Source organism: Euleptes europaea, chromosome 8 (assembly GCF_029931775.1).
Source record: "Euleptes europaea isolate rEulEur1 chromosome 8, rEulEur1.hap1, whole genome shotgun sequence".
Taxonomy (NCBI): domain Eukaryota; kingdom Metazoa; phylum Chordata; class Lepidosauria; order Squamata; family Sphaerodactylidae; genus Euleptes; species Euleptes europaea.
Genome location: NC_079319.1, coordinates 77,323,559 through 77,341,499, shown reverse-complemented (window position 1 = coordinate 77,341,499; position 17,941 = coordinate 77,323,559). Strand labels below are relative to the sequence as shown.

General features: G+C 47.4%; 1 protein-coding gene across 1 annotated transcript; it reads right to left on the bottom strand.

Annotated features, from left to right (window-relative positions):
• Positions 1 to 1,624: 1,624 nt before the first annotated feature.
• On the bottom strand, positions 1,625 to 16,379 carry SMIM13 (small integral membrane protein 13). The gene is made up of 2 exons (XM_056854810.1): positions 16,268 to 16,379; positions 1,625 to 1,823 (listed from the first exon to the last, which is right to left on the bottom strand). Exons 1-2 carry the CDS (start codon positions 16,341 to 16,343, stop codon positions 1,630 to 1,632), a joined length of 270 nt encoding a protein of 89 aa, XP_056710788.1. The 5' UTR covers positions 16,344 to 16,379; the 3' UTR covers positions 1,625 to 1,629.
• Positions 16,380 to 17,941: the final 1,562 nt, after the last annotated feature.

The window sequence follows — 17,941 nt, the reverse complement described above, 5'->3', positions numbered from 1 at the left end:
CAAGTCATTTCTTCCTACCACCATCTCCCCTGAAATAATCCTGCCACTGAAATCTTACCCAACAGTTTTGATCAGGAAAATTTTCATATTTAGAGGCTATATAACCCACTTCACACATAGACACAGCAACACATCTATAAATGCAATGTGTAAAACTGTGCCATGTGTCAAACAGTGCCATCTTCACTGTGTGTTCCAACAGACATTCATTAAGACATAGAACAAAGAAGATACTTAAAAGGAAAAATTAGGGCCGCTGCTGTAGACCCAAACCCTAAATCTTCGTGGGGGAAAAATACGAGCTAGTTCTGAATGTGAATACTGTCATCTTCAAATCTCAAGACATATTTCAGATATTTCAAATTGTCCACAGATCCCCCCAAAAAGAACAAAAAATGCCTCTTGACCTGGTTGTTAAGACTCAAAATTGCAGTTCAAGAGAGCAAGTCTTGAGCGCTCATCATCACGAGGACCTGCTTTTAGCCACTATGAAGCATTAAGACACTTAGCTGTGGTCCTTTGCTGAGCAGAACTGCAAAGCAGGGAGCTGAACTAGAAGAAAGCCACAACGGGGCAGGAGGCATCCTGAAGTTCAAGAAGGGAGGCGTGATTTGGCCCAACATTATTCCTGTTGATGAACCATCCCTGGTTTAAAGTCAGTATCAGTGTCTTCCATTACAGTTTCCAAGCTAGTCTGAAGCTACTGTCAGTAGTGCTTGATGTGTAGATCGAACACAGGTCGATGTTCACCAGAAGGCAAAGAAGCAGCATCTGATAAATTGCTAGTTCAACTAGGAACACCAACTACAAAGGTCCCAGCTGCATCATTGGTGAGACCACCCTTAAAGGTTTCCCCAGAGCTTTGCTGGACATCTGTAACTAGCTTCACTTAATTTTTGGTGCAAACAATGCAAAACAAAATTCATTTTAAAGCTACCTAGTCACATGTTTAATGCCTTTAAAAATATCATTGTATAAGGGCCTGTAACAGGTGCTCCCCTCCTCTCCAGTAGGCAAAACAAAAGTTGTTGATGGAACGCACGCACACATACACACACAACCATGTTGGTTAAAAATAAAAACCCTGAAAACTTTCGTGCATTGAAACTAAAATACCAACTCTTGGTACCCAACTACATCACTCCTTAAAGTCTCTATATGTCAGCCTAATATTGGTTTTCTTCTGTGGGGAGTACCCTTTGTTAAAGCCATTCTCCAAGAAAGAAGATCCTTCCGTCCATGGATAAGGCTTGAGAAAATTACACTAAAGACAACCTGCAATTAGCTGCAGTCCTGTAAAAATAGACAGTGATCATTTCCGTTTTCAAAAGTTCATCACATTCACATGGATGCAAAATGTTAGGCCTGGTAGCCATCAAGGAACCGTTACAGCAGCTACCAGCCCCACCCCAGAACATGCAGGTGCTGCCTTTCTTCTAATAATTCCTTTGTTTTTAATACCCCCTGGCTTTCTACAAAAATCTTGTCTAAACCAGCAGATAATTAAAATCCTAGAGTACAGGAATTAATCGTTTTCAATTTCTTCATTCATATGTCAGTAGAACCAACCCAAATCGCATCAGTGTTTGCCAGTCACTTGAGAATTGCTCAGCAGTCCCAGGGGTTGCTTTAAGTGGCTTCTTCGGGGGGTGCCTTTCGCTGCCGTGTTGACTTCTGCCTACTCCTCTGCAGAATGGATGATGCATCTTGTTCACTTTCCGGCTCTGTGATTTCGTTATCTCCCTGTTGGGATCCTGTGTCTCCTATCAGTTCCCGCAAGAACTTGAATTTGGATAAGAACAGCTGCCAGACCACATACCAACCTAGAGAAAGAACAAAAAAAAATGTTATTTGTGAATAAAAATCATAGAAACATAGAGCTGGAAGGGACCTCAAGGGTCATCTACTCCAACCCCCTGCCCAACAGAGGAAATTCACAACTACCTCCCCCCCCCAACCCCCAGTGACCCCTACTCCATGCCCAGAAGATGGCAAAAAAAAAAAAAATCCTTCCTAACCCCAAAGTGGCAATTGGCATTACCCTGGGCATGTAAGAAAAGACCATGAGAGCCGAGCACTGACACAGCATGGTGTAGTGGTTAAGAACGGTAGTTTGGAGCGGTGGACTCTAATCTGAAGAACCAGGTTTGATTCCACACTCCGCCACATGAGCGGCGGATGTTAATCTGGTGAACTGGGTTGGTTTCCCCACTCCTACACATGAAGCCAGCTGGGTGGCCTTGGGCTAGTCACAGTTCTCTTAGAGCTCTCCCAGTCCCATCTACCTCACAGGGTGTCTGTTGTAGGGAGGGGAAGGGAAGGTGATTGTACGCTGGTTTGATTCTTCCTTAAGTGGTAGAGAAAGTCGGCATATAAAAACCAACTCTTCTTCTTCATCATCCCTTCCTGCCCTCCCTCTCATGACTTGCTTCAGTTCACATGTCCTACATTTACACCAATTCACTAGATTGGGCCACTATAACATACACACACACACACACATACACACACACACACACGTGGAAGAGTCCAAGACAACCTCAAAGCAACAGTCATGTGGAAAAGGCACTATTTGGTGCCTAACCAGGGGACAGAGAAGAAAGTGCAGATATAAGCAGGACACAGACAGATGTTAAGCAGAAACCGGCCCAGAAGCAGAGAGCAACAGGGATTTTGAGGAGGAAGGAGCCATCCCAAAAAGGATATCCATCCTGCCTACGAGCAGATCATCAAAACCCCACTACCCCTTCACGCTGTTCTGAAATTACTTTAACATATGAATGAATCCTGAGAGTTTAATTTATTAATGTGGTCACTGACCAGAAGAAAAAACAACAGCCACAATAGATAATAAGAAAACCACCACAACAGCTACTACTGCTACTACAAATAATCTAAGCCTAAAAATTACATATTACATGTATGAATAAAATGTATATAAACATCGTATAAATTAGAGCGACCTCCTTAATATTTTGAGTGATAAAGTATTTCTGTTACTCTTATCCTGCCAGGGTACAACATATTTTAATAGCTGCAGCGCAGAATTAGCAGTCAAGAGTGTAAACTGCCATTTTTCATCATTTAGGAGCTTCTTAGCCAGAAACTCATCTGGTTGGTCAGGGAAAGTGTTAAGTATGAACGAATCCAAAATATGAATGAATCCTTTTTAAAAACAACAACAACAACAACACAATTTCAGCAATGTTTGTCAAAAAGGCCACCCAGGTTGGAAGCAAAAGTGAGCAAAGCTGAAAGCGAGTGGTTAAGTAACTCCAGTGTTTCAACACCTGCTGGCCAAGCAATTCTGTCAATTTGTGCGGCTTTATCAATCCCTTCATCTGCCTGATGCTGCATGAAAGAGCCAGGTAACAGATCGTTGTTTTGGGGGAAACAAATACCGTCTCCATACAAGAGGCTAGCAAAATGTTCAAAGCTTTTAATGATTTAATGGACAGATGAAAGGATCTCCCCTGCAACTCAGGGCAAGATTTAAGATCTAGTGTGTTATTTGTAAACGGGCAGAATGAAAAAAGCTTGATGATTTAAAAGGATAGGTGTGTTGCACCGCAGCTGCTGAATGCCTTTGGGGCCCAAACGCTGCTTTCCTTAACAGGAGTTCTTGGCAATGGAAGAATTCAAATACCTAATCTCAGCACACAAAGGTGTATCAATCATGGTAGAAGCAAGACCTGAAGGCAGGACATGAGTGAAAGGGTGGGTGGCTGGGAGTGAGGAAGGAAAAAAAATTGAATTCTACTTTGAGTCTTCGACAACCCCAGTAGAAAAAATGTTTTTTTATAGGCCAGGGGTCCCCATTGTGTTGCCCATGGGTGCCCCCCAGCACCTTTTCTGGTGACTGCCAAGTGTTTTTAGGAAGTGGGTGGGGGCCAGGTAGGGCTTTTGCCCAGCATGGCTTCTAGGGTTGCCAACTACCAGGTAGTAGCAGGAGACCTCCTGCTAATTCAACTGATCTCCAGCCGATAGAGATCAGATCACCTGGAGAAAAATGGCCGCTTTGCCCATTGGACTCTATGGCATTGAAGCCCCTCCCCAAACCCCGCCCTCTTCAGGCTCCGCCCCCAAAATCTCCCGCCGGTTGAGAAGGCCTGGCAACCCTAATGGCTTCTGATTGACTGATGGAGATGTGATTGGCTGTGCAGATTTTTTAAAAAATTGTTGCTTTGGCAGCAGCTGCCACCACAGCACAAGGGAGATCTGCGCTGTGTTACTGAAGCTCAGCGGTGCCAAATCATTCCATGGCTGGCTCCGCCTCCTGTGGCTGTGCCCACCGTGCTGTGGCAGCATGCCAAATGTGCCCGCAGGTTCAAAAAGGTGGGGGTTCCCCTGTTCTAGCCTATACCCATCTCAGCACGGCGGTGGGGAGGAAAGGCTTGCATTTTTGAACACTTTGCCATCAAAATAAACGCCCTGCTGATATGAAAATGGCACATCAGGTACAACTAAGCTTTTCTTCCTGACATGCATTTTTTTAAAAAAAAGACTGAGAACATTCAACCATTTGATTCTCCTGGTTTGCAATGGCCTGGTCCAGGAAAAGCTTGTACCACTTGATTCTGCCGAACATACGGACCGGCCCTCAGAACCCAGCCTGGACTAGAATCAGGCAGCAGAAGACGGTCAAGAGCTTTAGGGAGATCATGCGCCACAGGGGCCAGATGCGATTTGCACCACTGACGATGCCGGGCAACCTTATCACAGTTGGATTCTTGGACTACGTTGCTGAAGGATGTAGCCCTGCCATGATTCATAGGTAGGATTCACAATGAGCTAGCTGAGATCATCAAGCCAGAGTCACAGAAGAAAACAACTCTCTTCTATTTAACACACTGAAGAAAAGGCCATCCCTGGAGGACTGTTTGCTTGCAGTGGCAAAAAAAAAAATCATCATTTTCTTTGTACCGCCTGCCTCAGTTTGAAGTAACTCGACAGCCACATTAAATAATTACCATGATGAACTCATTAGAGTGCTGCAATTCTATGAAGGTAATTATGATAATTGAGAAGCACATTAAATAGCCAAGTCTGTCCCACAATTTAGTGTACGGTAAAAAAAACCCAGGAGTTCACAGTTCATCTTGTTCATTAAGTTAGTAGATATCGGGGCCCTATTTTGTGATTCTAGAGAAGTACAGCAAGCAGGGCTGGATTGTCATGCAAGGGATTTACTTGCACTTCTTGTTTATCACATTTCTATCCTCAAAGGAGCTCAGATGGAACAGTCATCCGCTTCCCCCAGCCCCTTGAAATAACCCCTATTTGTATTGAAAGTGCATTATTTGGGCTGTGTAAAAGTGCCCCAAGTTAGTGGGGGACAGAAGAGGATGTTTTCAAGCTATTCCTACCAACGTGAACTCTAAGAAGTGTCATTTTTACTCTTTCTTACCAGAAGGAATTAAAATTCAACAACAACCCTAAGATTTCCATGGCTCCCATCAACAGTAGAAGGCACCAGAACATTCAGAAGCCTTTATTACAAAGAACTGATAGATTAAATGAAGACTTTGGCTTTTACGGGCCCTCCTGGCTTACAGTTTCCTATCCCACATAACCTGTAAGTTTAGGGAATGATGAGAAAAGCAAGAAAACCGGCAGGCAAAAACATTCATGGTGGTGGAGAAGCTCTCCGTGGGCTGGGTTTTCCCAAACTTATTTTCTAAGAATTCTCCAAAAGGGGTTGGGGGGAAGGCATAGAAAGAGCTAATCCGTTCCAAATGGAGATAAGCAGGTTTCTCCCACCACTAATTTGAAAATCTGTATTAACGACAGCATTGACGTTTAACGACAGCAACACAGTAATGAACGCTGCAAATCAGTGTAGATCTTGTTCTGTGATGAAATATCTCTCATTGCACCACGTGCGTGGGGATCGGAACATAAACACGATGTGGCCATACAAGCTTTACGTGGTTTTACTAGACGGAATGTTGACATCATTAATACCCACAACCTTTTGTGGGTGTAGCAGCACCAGCACTGAGGCCCATCAGTCTCTATTCTTGCCACACTTACCCATAAGTAGGGGAGGGCCGTGAGAAGGGGTCTCCAAAGGTTCAGTCCTCAGGACATCCCTAGTAAGAACTACTTCTAGGAGGCAGGAGATGCTTTCCTGACCTCGTCTAGACCCAGGGTAAACTTCTATAAATTACCCACCCACCCCTCAAAACCACAGGGTGAGAAGATTCCACAATGCAACGCCGACTTCCATTCAGGGGTGGTAATGCTGGTTTTTCTGCACGTGTGTGTATGTGCTTCTGTCGTTATTCTTGCTGTTTTGTCTGCTGTTTCATTTGCTATTTGTGCCTGGAAGTGAGGAATGGAACCCTGTAGAGTGACTAGCAGATGAAGGGTTGGCGGTGGGAGAAGGTCAAGTGAGATTAGGCAAAAAGACGAGTCGCTTATGGTTTTCTGAATCCTCTCTTAACCAAGGGCACCCTAGTTGTCATGCACTGTTATTGAGCTTGGGGGTGGGTGGGGGGCAGAAGGTCTGTTGCTTGCTTAATGCCAGGTTAGTACATGGAAAAACAGAAAAGATCCAAGATGTAATCCTGGACGAGGAGGCCACTTGGCTTGTATTAACAAATCCTGGACCGGCGACACAGCGGGCGTTAAATCGGTCCCAACTGTGCCCTCATGGATTCTCCGTGCAACAGCAAAACAAGCTCAGTGCGAGGGTGGTGTTATGACTATAGTCTGTAAGAGCTCTGTCTCCCTCTCTTGCCCTACGAGCTCCACTTTCGGTTCTCTGAACCCCATGTGGGGTGTTAGGAGGGGGTTGGCTCACAGTCTAACAGTCTTCCTATCTGAAGACTGATGAAGATGGTCTGGGTTTCAGTGCTGGGGTCCCCTGGTTGATGGTCTTGATGAACTTTAATACCAACTTTTGAGCAGCAGGATCAGAACTGGCTCACTCATCCCACTCTTCATTCCAGGTACCAAACCAAGACTATGGGTCTCCAAAGGCTCAGACCTCAGGACATCCCTAGTAAGAACTACTTCACTTCAAAAAGGATGTGGACAGGATGGAGTGGGTGCAGAGGAGAGCGATGAGGATGATCAGGGGCTTGGAGACTAAGCCCTATGAGAGGAAAGGCCGAGTGACTTGGGCATGTTTGGCCTGGAAAAGAGGAGGTTGAGGGATATGACTGCTCTCTTTAAGTATTTGAAGGGTTCTCGCTTAGAGGAGGGCAGGGAGCTGTTCCTGTTGACAGCAGAGTATAGGACTTGCAATAATGGGTTTAAATTACGAGGGGAAAGGTACTGGTTGGATATTAGGGGGAAAATTTAGAGTAAGAGTTGTTTGACAGTGGAATCAGCTACCCAAGGAGGTGGTGAGCTCCCCCTCACTGGCAGTCTTTAAGCAGCAGCTGGACAAACACCTGCCAAGGATGCTCTAGGCCAGTGGTTCCCAAACTTTTCAGGCCACAGCCCCCTTGGTTCCACAAACTCAACCCCAGTGCCCCCACCCTATCCAACAGCACACTTGAAGGGGCCCACCTCTAGCACCTCACTGCTGCCCTCTTGCCTCTTAGTGCCCCCTAGGTAATCCCCCCCCAGGGGGTGGCACTGCCCACTTTGGGAACCACTGCTCTAGGCTGATCCTGCATTAAGCAGGGGGTTGGACTAGATGGCCTGTATGGCCCCTTCCAACTCTATGATTCTACCCCCACACAGAGATTTCCCCTGTACGGAGAGCAGGAAGACCCCACAGCGGCTACAGCGAAAGAGCCAAGCTCTGCGTTTCCTACCTCCCCACTGAGCTTTCTAAAAAGTGCTTTCCCTCGCCCCAGAGCCTCTGGAGCTGCACCCCTGCAGTATGGCTGGGCTGAGAAAGCAAAAATAACAGGAAAGGGGGAGGAGGAGGGTGTTTCCGGGCCACAGGCCGCTGTGCTTTTCTGCCTTTGCCACGGAGGAAAGGGGGAGGGAGCAGCAGTGGGGGGCGCAGGAGCAGTGAGCGGGGTGAGAACAGGCATGCTGCCAACGCCCACTTGAACAGACAGAAGAAACGAATGCTTTGAAACAACAGGAAAACAGATCGAAGTTAAGCACCAAGACAACTTTCACAGTACAAGAGTCATTGAGCCAGCGTGGTGTAGTGGTTAAGAGCAGCAGACTCTAATCTGGACAGCTGGGTTCGATTCCCCACTCTCATGCATGAAGCCTGCTGGGTGACCTTGGGCCAGTCACAGTTTTCTCCGAACTCTCTCAGCCCCACCTACCTTACAAGGTGTTTGTTGTGGGGAGGGGAAGGCATTGTAAGCCACTTTGAGGCTCCTTATGGTAGAGAAAAGGGGAGTATAAAAACCAGCTTGTCACTGGCACAGTCCTTATGCCAAGGAAACATTACTGGATCTGAACTCTTTAAACCCAAGAACTAACTTTAACTCCTTAGGTGGCCGGACCTATTGAGCGGCAGGACACGGCATCGTAGTCTGCAGAGTCACATGACGAGGGGAGGGGAGCCAGAGCTTTGCCCTCAGCAGCGTCAAGGCCAGGGCCGTGAGCAGCAGGCCAAGGAAGCTGGGGACCGGAAACCCGAACTGAGCACCAGGAGGTATAGCCCAGCAAGGAATAAGCCAAGGGCCAGAACCACAGAGGAATACTCTCCACCATTCAGTGGTCGTTCATGCATGGGTACTTTCACTCACGTTCATCCCCGGTCTGTTTCGGTTGTTCCCTGGAGTTCTGCATGAGTTTTCCGTCCATTAGAGATGACCTTGCTGCCAGCCCTCACAAATCCCGGGACTCCATGTTCCTCTGTTAACCCGATTCTTCCATCTCTCCTGAGCTCAGCCCGGGTGAAATCCCCATGCATAAGGCAAAGCGCGGAACCCCCAAGCTTGGTTTCTATCACAGAAAGCATGCAGCCAATTACAAAGTTGCATGTAAAGAGGCGGGGATTCAAATGCTTCCTGGGAGCTCTTTCTGAGTGGAAGGAAGGCTTTTTAAAGCTGAGTCTTGGATTTCTCCCCCCCCCCCTTTCAGATTGCTCCATTTGTTTTGTTTTTTGTTCTTAAAATGCTTTTTTATGCAGCAGTTGGGTTGGGGGGGGCCGGACTTTTCTCTCACAGTAAGTGCTACAAAGTAAGCCAATTGCAAAGCAGCATTTAAAGGGGTGGGAACTGGATTTGAGCTTGGAGACGGCTGGTGCATAGATTCCCAACAGGAAAGTGTGGGTCCAGCAAGCAACGAACCTCAGGTAAAACTCCCATGCATAAACTACCAGTGACTTTGTCTTGCCTTTGGAGGGGGGCAGCACCCTTGATCTCTAATTAATGCGCACCAGCATGAGGTCCTTCCTGAAAGCTGCAAAACCGGCAGTCTTACGGGCCTCATGACCTAGCAAGTGAGGGTCCTGACCCACATACTGAAAACCATACCACTGTATCCTCAGGTGATAAGGAGACCACACACCGAAGAGAGTGGGAAGACAGAGAAAGATGACATAAAGAACAGTACGGTACGCACACACATCCCATTATACAGCCCAATCGAACAGGATTTGCAGCACTTAAAAATAAAATTGCAAAACCCGTTTGATCAGAGATAACTGCAAGCCAAACAGAGATGAGCACAGTGCTTCTTGGGCAAGGATGCCTCCTGAGAGAATTTCTTTTAAGACGCTTAGAATCTGTCATCTGTCTTCAGCCCAACCCAAAAGATTGCTTAAATAACCATGGCTCACCGTTGGCATTTATGAACAATACAGGATTTGTTTCCGTTCCTTACAGGTGTTGGTCTCTAGAACAGAATCAAGGAAGGAGTTGGTCTCTAGAACAGAATCAAGGAAGGAGGCAACCTGGGGAGGCAATTCTTGCCTGCGTCTCCCTGAGCACTAAAGAAGACCCTCACGGGCACCCTTCTGCACCACAACAGCTCTTCTGATTGGCTTCTTCTTGCCCTCGGACCTTTGCAAAGAAATCACGATAACAACTGGAGGCTCTCGGCATGGCCTCTTTCCCTTCCGTTACTCCACGTTCCATTTTCAGCAGAGTTATAATACGATCAATTTGAACACAGGGAAGAAATAGCATAGTCTTAAAATTCTTCACATTGCCAGCATTGACTTTTTGCAAATGGAAAGTGAAAGCCAGTTGGGGGACAATTTATTACTTATTAACTCTGCCTAAATAGAAACACAGAGTTGGAGGAGACCTCAAGGGTCATCTAGTCCAACCCCCTGCAAAATACAGGAAATTCACAACTACCTCCCCCCCCCACTCCCCCAGTGACCTCTGCTCTATGCCCAGAGGAAGGCAAAAAATCTCCAGGATCCTTGCCCAATCTGGCCTGGAGGAAAATACCTTCCTGGTCCCAAAGTGGCAATCAGCATTCTCCCAGGGCTCAACCTTTCCTGCCCTCCCTCTCATGATTTGTCTACATTCACAGAATCAGCATTGCTATCCGATGGCCATCTAGCCTCTGCTTAAAAAACTCCAAAGAAGGAGAGCCCGCCACCTCCCAAGGAAGCCTGTTCCACTGAGGAACCACTGTTAGGAAGTTCTTCCTAATGTTTAGCCGAAACTCTTTTGATTCAATTTCAACCCGCTGCTTCTGGTCCAAACTTCTGGCGCAACAGAAAACAACTCCGCACTGTCCAGTCTAAGACAGCCCTTCAAATACTTGAAGTTGGCTATCATATTCACCTCTCAGTCATATCATTGCCAGGCTAAACATACCCAGCTCCTTCAACCTTTCCTCATAGGACTTGGTCTCCAGACCCCTCACCATCTTCGTTGCCCTCCCCTGAACACATTCCGGCTTGTCAACATCCTTCTGAAACTGTGGTGCCTAAAACTGAACACAATATTCCAAGTGAGGTCTAACCAGAACAAAGTGATACCATCACTTCTAATGATCTGGACATGATACTCATGTTGAAGCTGCCCAAAATCGTATTTGCCTTTTCAGCTACTGCATCACACTGCTGACTCATGCCAAGACAAGTCTTTCCCAACTTATAATTATGCATTTGATTTTTCCTACCTAAATGCAGAACTTTATATTTATCTCCGTTGAAATTCATGTTATTAGTTTTTGCCCTGGGTTCCAGCTTGTCAAGATTATCATGTATCTTGACTCTTCTGCTGTATTTGCCACCCCTTCCAACTTAGTATCATCTGCAAATTTAATTAGCATCCTCTCTATTCCCTCATCTAAGTCACTTATAAAGATATTGAACAACGCAGGGCCCAGGACATATCCCTGAGGCACTCCACTAGTCACTCCTCTCCAAGAGGATGAGCAACCATTAACAGACACTCTTTGGGTGCAATCGCACAACCACTTACAAATCCACCTAACAGTAATAGGATCCAAACCAGCTCACATTAGTATCCTGTGCCTTTCTTGGGGTGCAAATTACCTGCTATGGTTCCTTTCATATGATGTTAATGGCTGTGTGAATTTTACTCATTTGGTCTCTGCCCAAAGCGTCCCAGATGAGAGAGGATACAACCATTTGGGGGGGGGGCATTCTAGCCATGAGGCTGCAATCCTCTGAACGCTCAGCTGGAGTTTCAGCCCCATTGCAATTGGTGGGACTCGCTTTGGAATGAGCATGCATAAAATGGGGGGTGGGGGTGAACAAACACTTTCCTCTATCTCCACCCCCCTCCCAGGTTTCTCTTCTCACATTTCTGACCATATGTAGCCATCAACAGGCTTCAAACTTGCCTAGGGAAATGAGAGCAGAGGGCTCCCCTGCTAGGTCATAAGCCCACCACCAATAAAAAGGCCAACATGTCTGGCCTCTCCTCTGAAGAAGCAAAAGCCTCTCTAAGAGAGGCAACCTCCTGCTGCAGCCTCTCCCTGGGCATGCCGTCTCCCTTCGTGGGGAGATTGCATTCTCTCCTAAGGAGGGACAACGCCCAGCACCTCTTCCCTAAATCTCTCCCCTTCTTTCCTCTTCTTCTTCCCTCTTCCCACTGCTTCCTTTCCCTATTTTTCTCCCCAAATCTCTCCCCTCTCCCCAGATCCCCAGTCTCTTCATACCCATCTTTTCCTCTTTCCCATCCAGGAAGATAAGAAGATATGGGATCATCGGTCAACGCAGACTTTGAGGGATTTTGAGAGGCCTGATAAAGCTCAGCTTTAAGAGGCAAAAGCGCCCCACCCACCATGCTAACCAGGCTTATAGCTGGTTGTCTCAATTGGAGCCGAGAAGGAATTCTCCCCGTGTGACCCAGATTGGCCCTGATAGACGTAGGTTTTTTGCATTCTCAGCACTGCCTTTATCAGAAGCAACTCAGGACTCACCTACACATGATACTGTTTTTCCAAGTTTGTCCCGGGTCCTGTGGACCCAGAAATGGTGTCACTTGTAGCTAAGCCCATATGAGAACATGTAGGTGTTTTAGGGCTGCCTCTGGAAGGTTCATTCAATAAAATTGAATGGTTTACCTATATACATTTGTGTTGTGTCTTTCTTTCATGCCCGGGAAGCAAGTCTCTTTGGTAGTAGCAGGAGGACTTAGCTGCAATCCTAAGTAGGAATGAGTAGATTCCAGCAGTCCCACTTCATTTAAGCTTCCCTCTCCGTTCTTGGGGATTTGATCCCAAGATCTTCCTGTGAAGTTCATCAACTTGACCAGAACAGAAACCAAGGAATGGGGAGGAAAACGATCCCTTTCTCCCCAGTGTCTGTGGGACTTACCAAGGCTTGATAATAAACTGTCAAGTGCCTTCATAATAAAGACAGAGCTCAACTCAGGGGGTTACCACACTTTGTATTCCCAGCGATGTATTAAGAGTTTGAAAATGTTGTAAAAAACATCCTTTAAAAGGGTTTTTGGATACCACGGCTTATAAATGGTTGGAAGACGTCTTCACAGCTAAAGGGGCCAAACAAAGTGCGAACAGTATTTTTTGTTTTCAAACTCTTAATACATTGCTGGGAATACAAGTGCGGTAACCCCTCAATTGGAATTCTCCTTGGAATGGCAGTTCAGGGGAATGGCCCTCTTTTAACTTTCAGGTCCAATCCAATCAGATTATGTTTCTCCTCAGTATGCTTACTGGGAAGCCCATTTGGCTGAGTACAGTGGGACTGCATGAAACTTAGCTTCAGATGTCTTTTCCTTGTTTCATGGGACCAATCCTAAGTAGGTCTAACTCAGAAGTCCCGTTTTATTCAATGGAGCATACTCCCAGGGAAGGGTTCTCACTGGTCTTTCTGACTGCTTAGTTATATCTAAGGCTGTAGTCAAACACAAACGCCATGGAGGATTGTGAACAATGAAACTCAGCTGTAGCTTTCACCAATGAACAAAGCATTGGGAGGATATCCTGGATTTTTTTTAAAAAAAATTGGACAAGCAAAATTTGGATGCATTAAATGGGACAGACAATATAAGTAATTAATAGGGCAATCCTGAGGACTGCCAGCTGTGCCGCAGCCGGCCAACAGTGTAACTATGGTGGCATTAGTCTGCACCCTGAAGGGTTTCATTAGTAAACAGCCAGCAGAAAAAGAGTGTGTTGCTGGGTTTTTGGAGGCTGCAATCGCATCAGCATGCCCAGTAACTGCACTGTAGCGTCCCAGCTGGGTGTCATGTTGCGATGGACAGGGCAGGCAGAACCAATCAGGGGCCAGCAGGAGGGGGGGCTAGCTCTGTGCACTCATAGCTGGGGAGGGACGAGTGCCAACCTCCAGGTGCGGCCTGGAGATCTTCCACAATTACAATTGATCTCCAGCCAACAAAGATCAGTTCCCCCGGAGGAAATGGCAGTTTTGGAGGGTGGACTCCATAGCATTGTATCTTGCTGAAGTCCCTCCCCAAACCCCCCCTCCCCAAGCTCCACCCCCCCCAAATCGCCAGGTGTTTCCCCACCCAGAGCTGCCAACCCTAGTGTGGGGCCTGGGATCGAGGCTCTGTGTCAGCAGCACACACCCTACCCATTCAAAGAGACTGGGCCCGGCCATCAGTCCCTGGGTAGCTGACAGAGCTGGCAAGGGCCCCAGCGATCCCCCTCCCACGGAGACCCCAAGCAGGCCCTTGGCCAAAGTGATGCAAAGGCGCCCCTCGCCTTGAAAGGAGACCCTGCCCAGCGACTGTTGCCCTCTACTCACCAGCAGGCGCCCCTCCCCGTAGCTTAGCCACACCGCCAAGGGCTTCCCCATACTGTCCCTCTGGCACCCCCAGCAGCGGTGGAGCAGGAGAGGGGAGTCCCTGGGGTGGGCTCAGATGTGGAGCACCACCCTTAGATCCTCCATTAGCCTCCTCAAAGGAGCAGAAGTGGTGTGGGACTGGAATGGCAGTCATTCTGCTCGGGGGTGGGGGGCTGTCATTCCGCTCCCAGAGCAATCTGTCTGTGCCCAGAGACCATCATTCGAAATCCATTCTGCATTCACGGTAACTTTAGCGTGCAGTAATGTACAGCCATGGAACCCGTGCCAGCCGTTCGGCATTTCTGGCTTGCCAGTATGTCCAACTGTCAGGCCTTTGCCTTTTTTTGCTGGAGCAAAGGCTCTTGACATGAGTCAGGCCAGGTTCTGGCCACATGTCAAGTCCTTGGTTCTCATGCCTATGAATGTCTGTGTCCAGTTCCGCTCATGCTGGTTTCTGCAGCTGTGGTAATGTTTAGTCTGTCTTCCTGGGAACTGCTTATCTCGGGGTTGCCTAGCACTGTTTACCTTTTCAGTCCGTAGTGTCTTAAGCATGTAACCTGCCTGTGTTCACCATTACTAGCCTCACCTGCCTGTAGGCAGTCAGTCCTTTAATCTGTCTTTTTGCTCCTAATAAAGTATTACTGCTTCAGAGCTACCTGCCTGGATGAGTTTGCTTATGGGATGCTAGGGACAGACGCCTGATCCTGACACCAACGGGCATTCCAGCTTCTCCCATTGTTCCCAATAAGGAAAGAGGGGCTCTTCTGGTTATCACCCCTCCTGTGTGCATATCAATAAGTGTTTAGATTTTCTGGCTGGGGGGGAGGAAGCAGAATTTAACCCAATTCCATCCCCAGACCCACTTCCTCATCCCTCAAAACACATTCGCATGAATCCAAAGCCTTCCTTAAAGTCACCCCCCAAGTAACTTTTTTAAGCGACAGGTTGAAAACGTAACCATATGCCAATATAGTTTTGCAGCAGCAAGAATTACAATAGCAAAAAAATGGAAACAAGTAAATAAACCTTCAATTAAGGACTGGAGAGAAAAAATGTGGTTGTATATTCGAATGGCCAAGCTTATAGATCCTTTACATGGTAAAAATATGGAAGAGTTTAAAAAAACTTGGTTAAAGGCCATCGCATTTTGGGATGAACTGGCAAAAATGAATTTTACAAGTATAGTTAATGAATTATAGATAAAATGTAATTTAGTGTATATATAATATTAGTATAAGGTAATTTTTAATACTGTCAGAATACTTCTCCGGACGTCCAGTGGTGGTGGGAGACACATTTAAGGTGGGTGGTGGGTATGGGCACTGTTTATTCCATAATATTGTAAGAGAAGATATACAACTGTAGAATAAGTGCTCTTTTTGCATTTCTGTATTTTTCTTTTTAGTTAATTGTTTATATGATTTACAATTTGCGCTGTAATTTTTTTAAATGTTTGTTATTTGCAAAAATTAATAAAAAAATTCATATATATATATATATATATATATATATATATATATATATATATATATATATATATATATATATATATATATATATGAAAACGTAACCATTGGCGGATGCCTGGTCTGGGTATTGGTCTCTACCAAACCAAACAGCTTAGAAACCTAACTATACATATTATCTAACAACTCCTCGTCTCTGTAGAGCTTTTTGCTTGGCTAGATTGAATGCTAACCCTTCTATGGTAATGCAGGGCAGAATTCTGAATATACCCTACTCAGACAGGATCTGCCCTTGCTCTTCTGGCTCTATTGACTGATGAGCCCAGGCCCTTTTGGAAGGCCGCTTTGACGAGCAACTTCGATCGCACTATATTCCCCCCCTTTTAATATACAAATCCAATGCCTCTGTGACTGACATAATGCCTTTTTTTACTAAGCGACAGGGACCCCAAGGCTACATTGTCAGTGGCAAGATTTGTTCCAGTCCTTATATCCCTCCAACACTAGGTCTATGCTGCTCAAGATCAATGGATCAAGGAGCTTCCAAGGGATGAAAGGAAAGGAAAGGAAAGAAACCTAACTGGCGGGCACCAACCAACGACAAGCTAAAAAAAGCTCCCCAGGGTTGCTTTATTTTTATGATTGCCAAGCTTCGCAATGTTGCACTCACCGCAAAGCATGAAGAGCAGGACGCAAACCAGCGTGGCCACGATCACCAGCAGGGTCAAGCCGACGCTTTGCCACATTGTCGCGGTTAGAAGCCGGGGCTCCTTGGGTCTCCACCGTTGCCCTGAGCGGCCCGCCGAGAGGAGGCAGAGGAAAGCGGCCGCCGCATCCCTCGTCCGGAGCGGAGGGGATGGAGAGCGCAGATTTCTTTTTGGGCGCTGCAACAAAGCAGACGGTTGCAACCGCAGCGGGGGACCTGGCGGGGGAGGGGAGATGTCACAGGACGCCGAAGAGCCGCAGAGACGGCGCTCCCCTCCTTTCCCAAAGGCTTCCAGCGGACAATCAAGAGGCGGGGAGTTCCAAAGGGCAAGAGTTGAGGGGAAGGGGGAGCGCAAGGGTTAAAACTGAAAACGGAGGAGGAAAGGAGATCAAGCCCCGGGGCTTGGAAGAGTGGGGGTGTGTGTGTGGGGGGGGGGTCCGGTGGAAGGGGGGCTGCAGCTGGGGCGGCACCGAGGGGAGCCCCGCGCTAGCTCATCCCAGCCCCGCGCCCGGGCATTGGCAGTTCCATAGCTCCCCGCGCAGGGGGGTGGGTGGGGGTGAAGGAGGAGCTCCCCCTCCTCGAGCAACGAAGTGGTTTCTCCCCCTCCCTGACAGCGCAGCCGCAAGACGGAGGGAGGGACGGAGGGAGGGAAGCGCTCAGCCACCCCGTCACCCGGACATGGCTCCATCCGTCAGCCCCGCTCCGGCGAAAGGCACGATGGGAAATGTAGTTTGGATGCTGGGACGCGGTGCCGACCCGCGCGAGGAGCGGGCGCGACGAAGAACTTCATTTCCCATCGCGCCCTGTCGCAATGAGACCGGCGGCGGCATTCCCGGCTGACAGGGCAGACGCGGGGAGGAAGGCGGTTGGGGCAGTTCTGCAATCGTTCCCAAAATCGCTTCGGAAGGCCTTTTCGCCCCTCAGAACCAGCCTTCTTGTTTTAACGCTTCTTTGCCTTTCTCCCTCTCTCGCCTCAAAACGTGACTGCAGTACAGACGGCGGCTACAAAAGATGTTCGGTTGAGGCTTCTTTGTTTAAACGAGGCCTTCCCAAAGAGGAATGGCGGAGGCGAATGCCCACAGGGGTGCAATGGCTTCTTCCGAATGGCCGCAGGAAGGCGTTAGGTTTTGTCAACGCACCTCAGAGACCCGCTACTTGAAGCCAGGTTCGTTGCCTAAGGACAGCTGTCAGCCATACTGCCTCAGGTTCATACTCCTGCTCGTCTTCTAATGCGATTTGTGCCATCCCAGGCCAGCAGTGCCCTTCCACAATCTACGTTGGACAAACAGGCCAGTCTCTTAGACAAAGATTTAAATGGGCATAAGTCTGACATCAGAAACCACAATATTCAACAACCAGTGGGAGAACATTTCCACCTTCCAGGACATTCTGTTGCAGGTTTAAGAGCAGCCGTTCTCTTACAAAGGGATTTCAAAGGGAGATTGGAAAGAGAAACGGCTGAATTACAGTTGGTATTCAAACTAAAGTCAATGCATTTACCTGGGCGGAATAAAGACCTTGCATGCATGGCTCGTTACCAATGCTGATTTCTCCACACCCATCTCTCCCCTGGACATCACAGACTCTTCTGCAGACCACACCTCATCCCATCACGCCTGCTAGTCACATTTACATACT

What these genes read in the sequence shown, in the direction of transcription:
- SMIM13 (XM_056854810.1), bottom strand. Translation starts at nt 16,343, where the DNA reads ATGTGGCAAAGCGTCGGCTTGACCCTGCTGGTGATCGTGGCCACGCTG. An exon ending in CCTGCTCTTCATGCTTTGCG is followed by an intron (nt 1,824 to 16,267) that starts GTGAGTGCAACA and finishes TTCTTTCTCTAG; the next exon opens with GTTGGTATGTGGTCTGGCAG.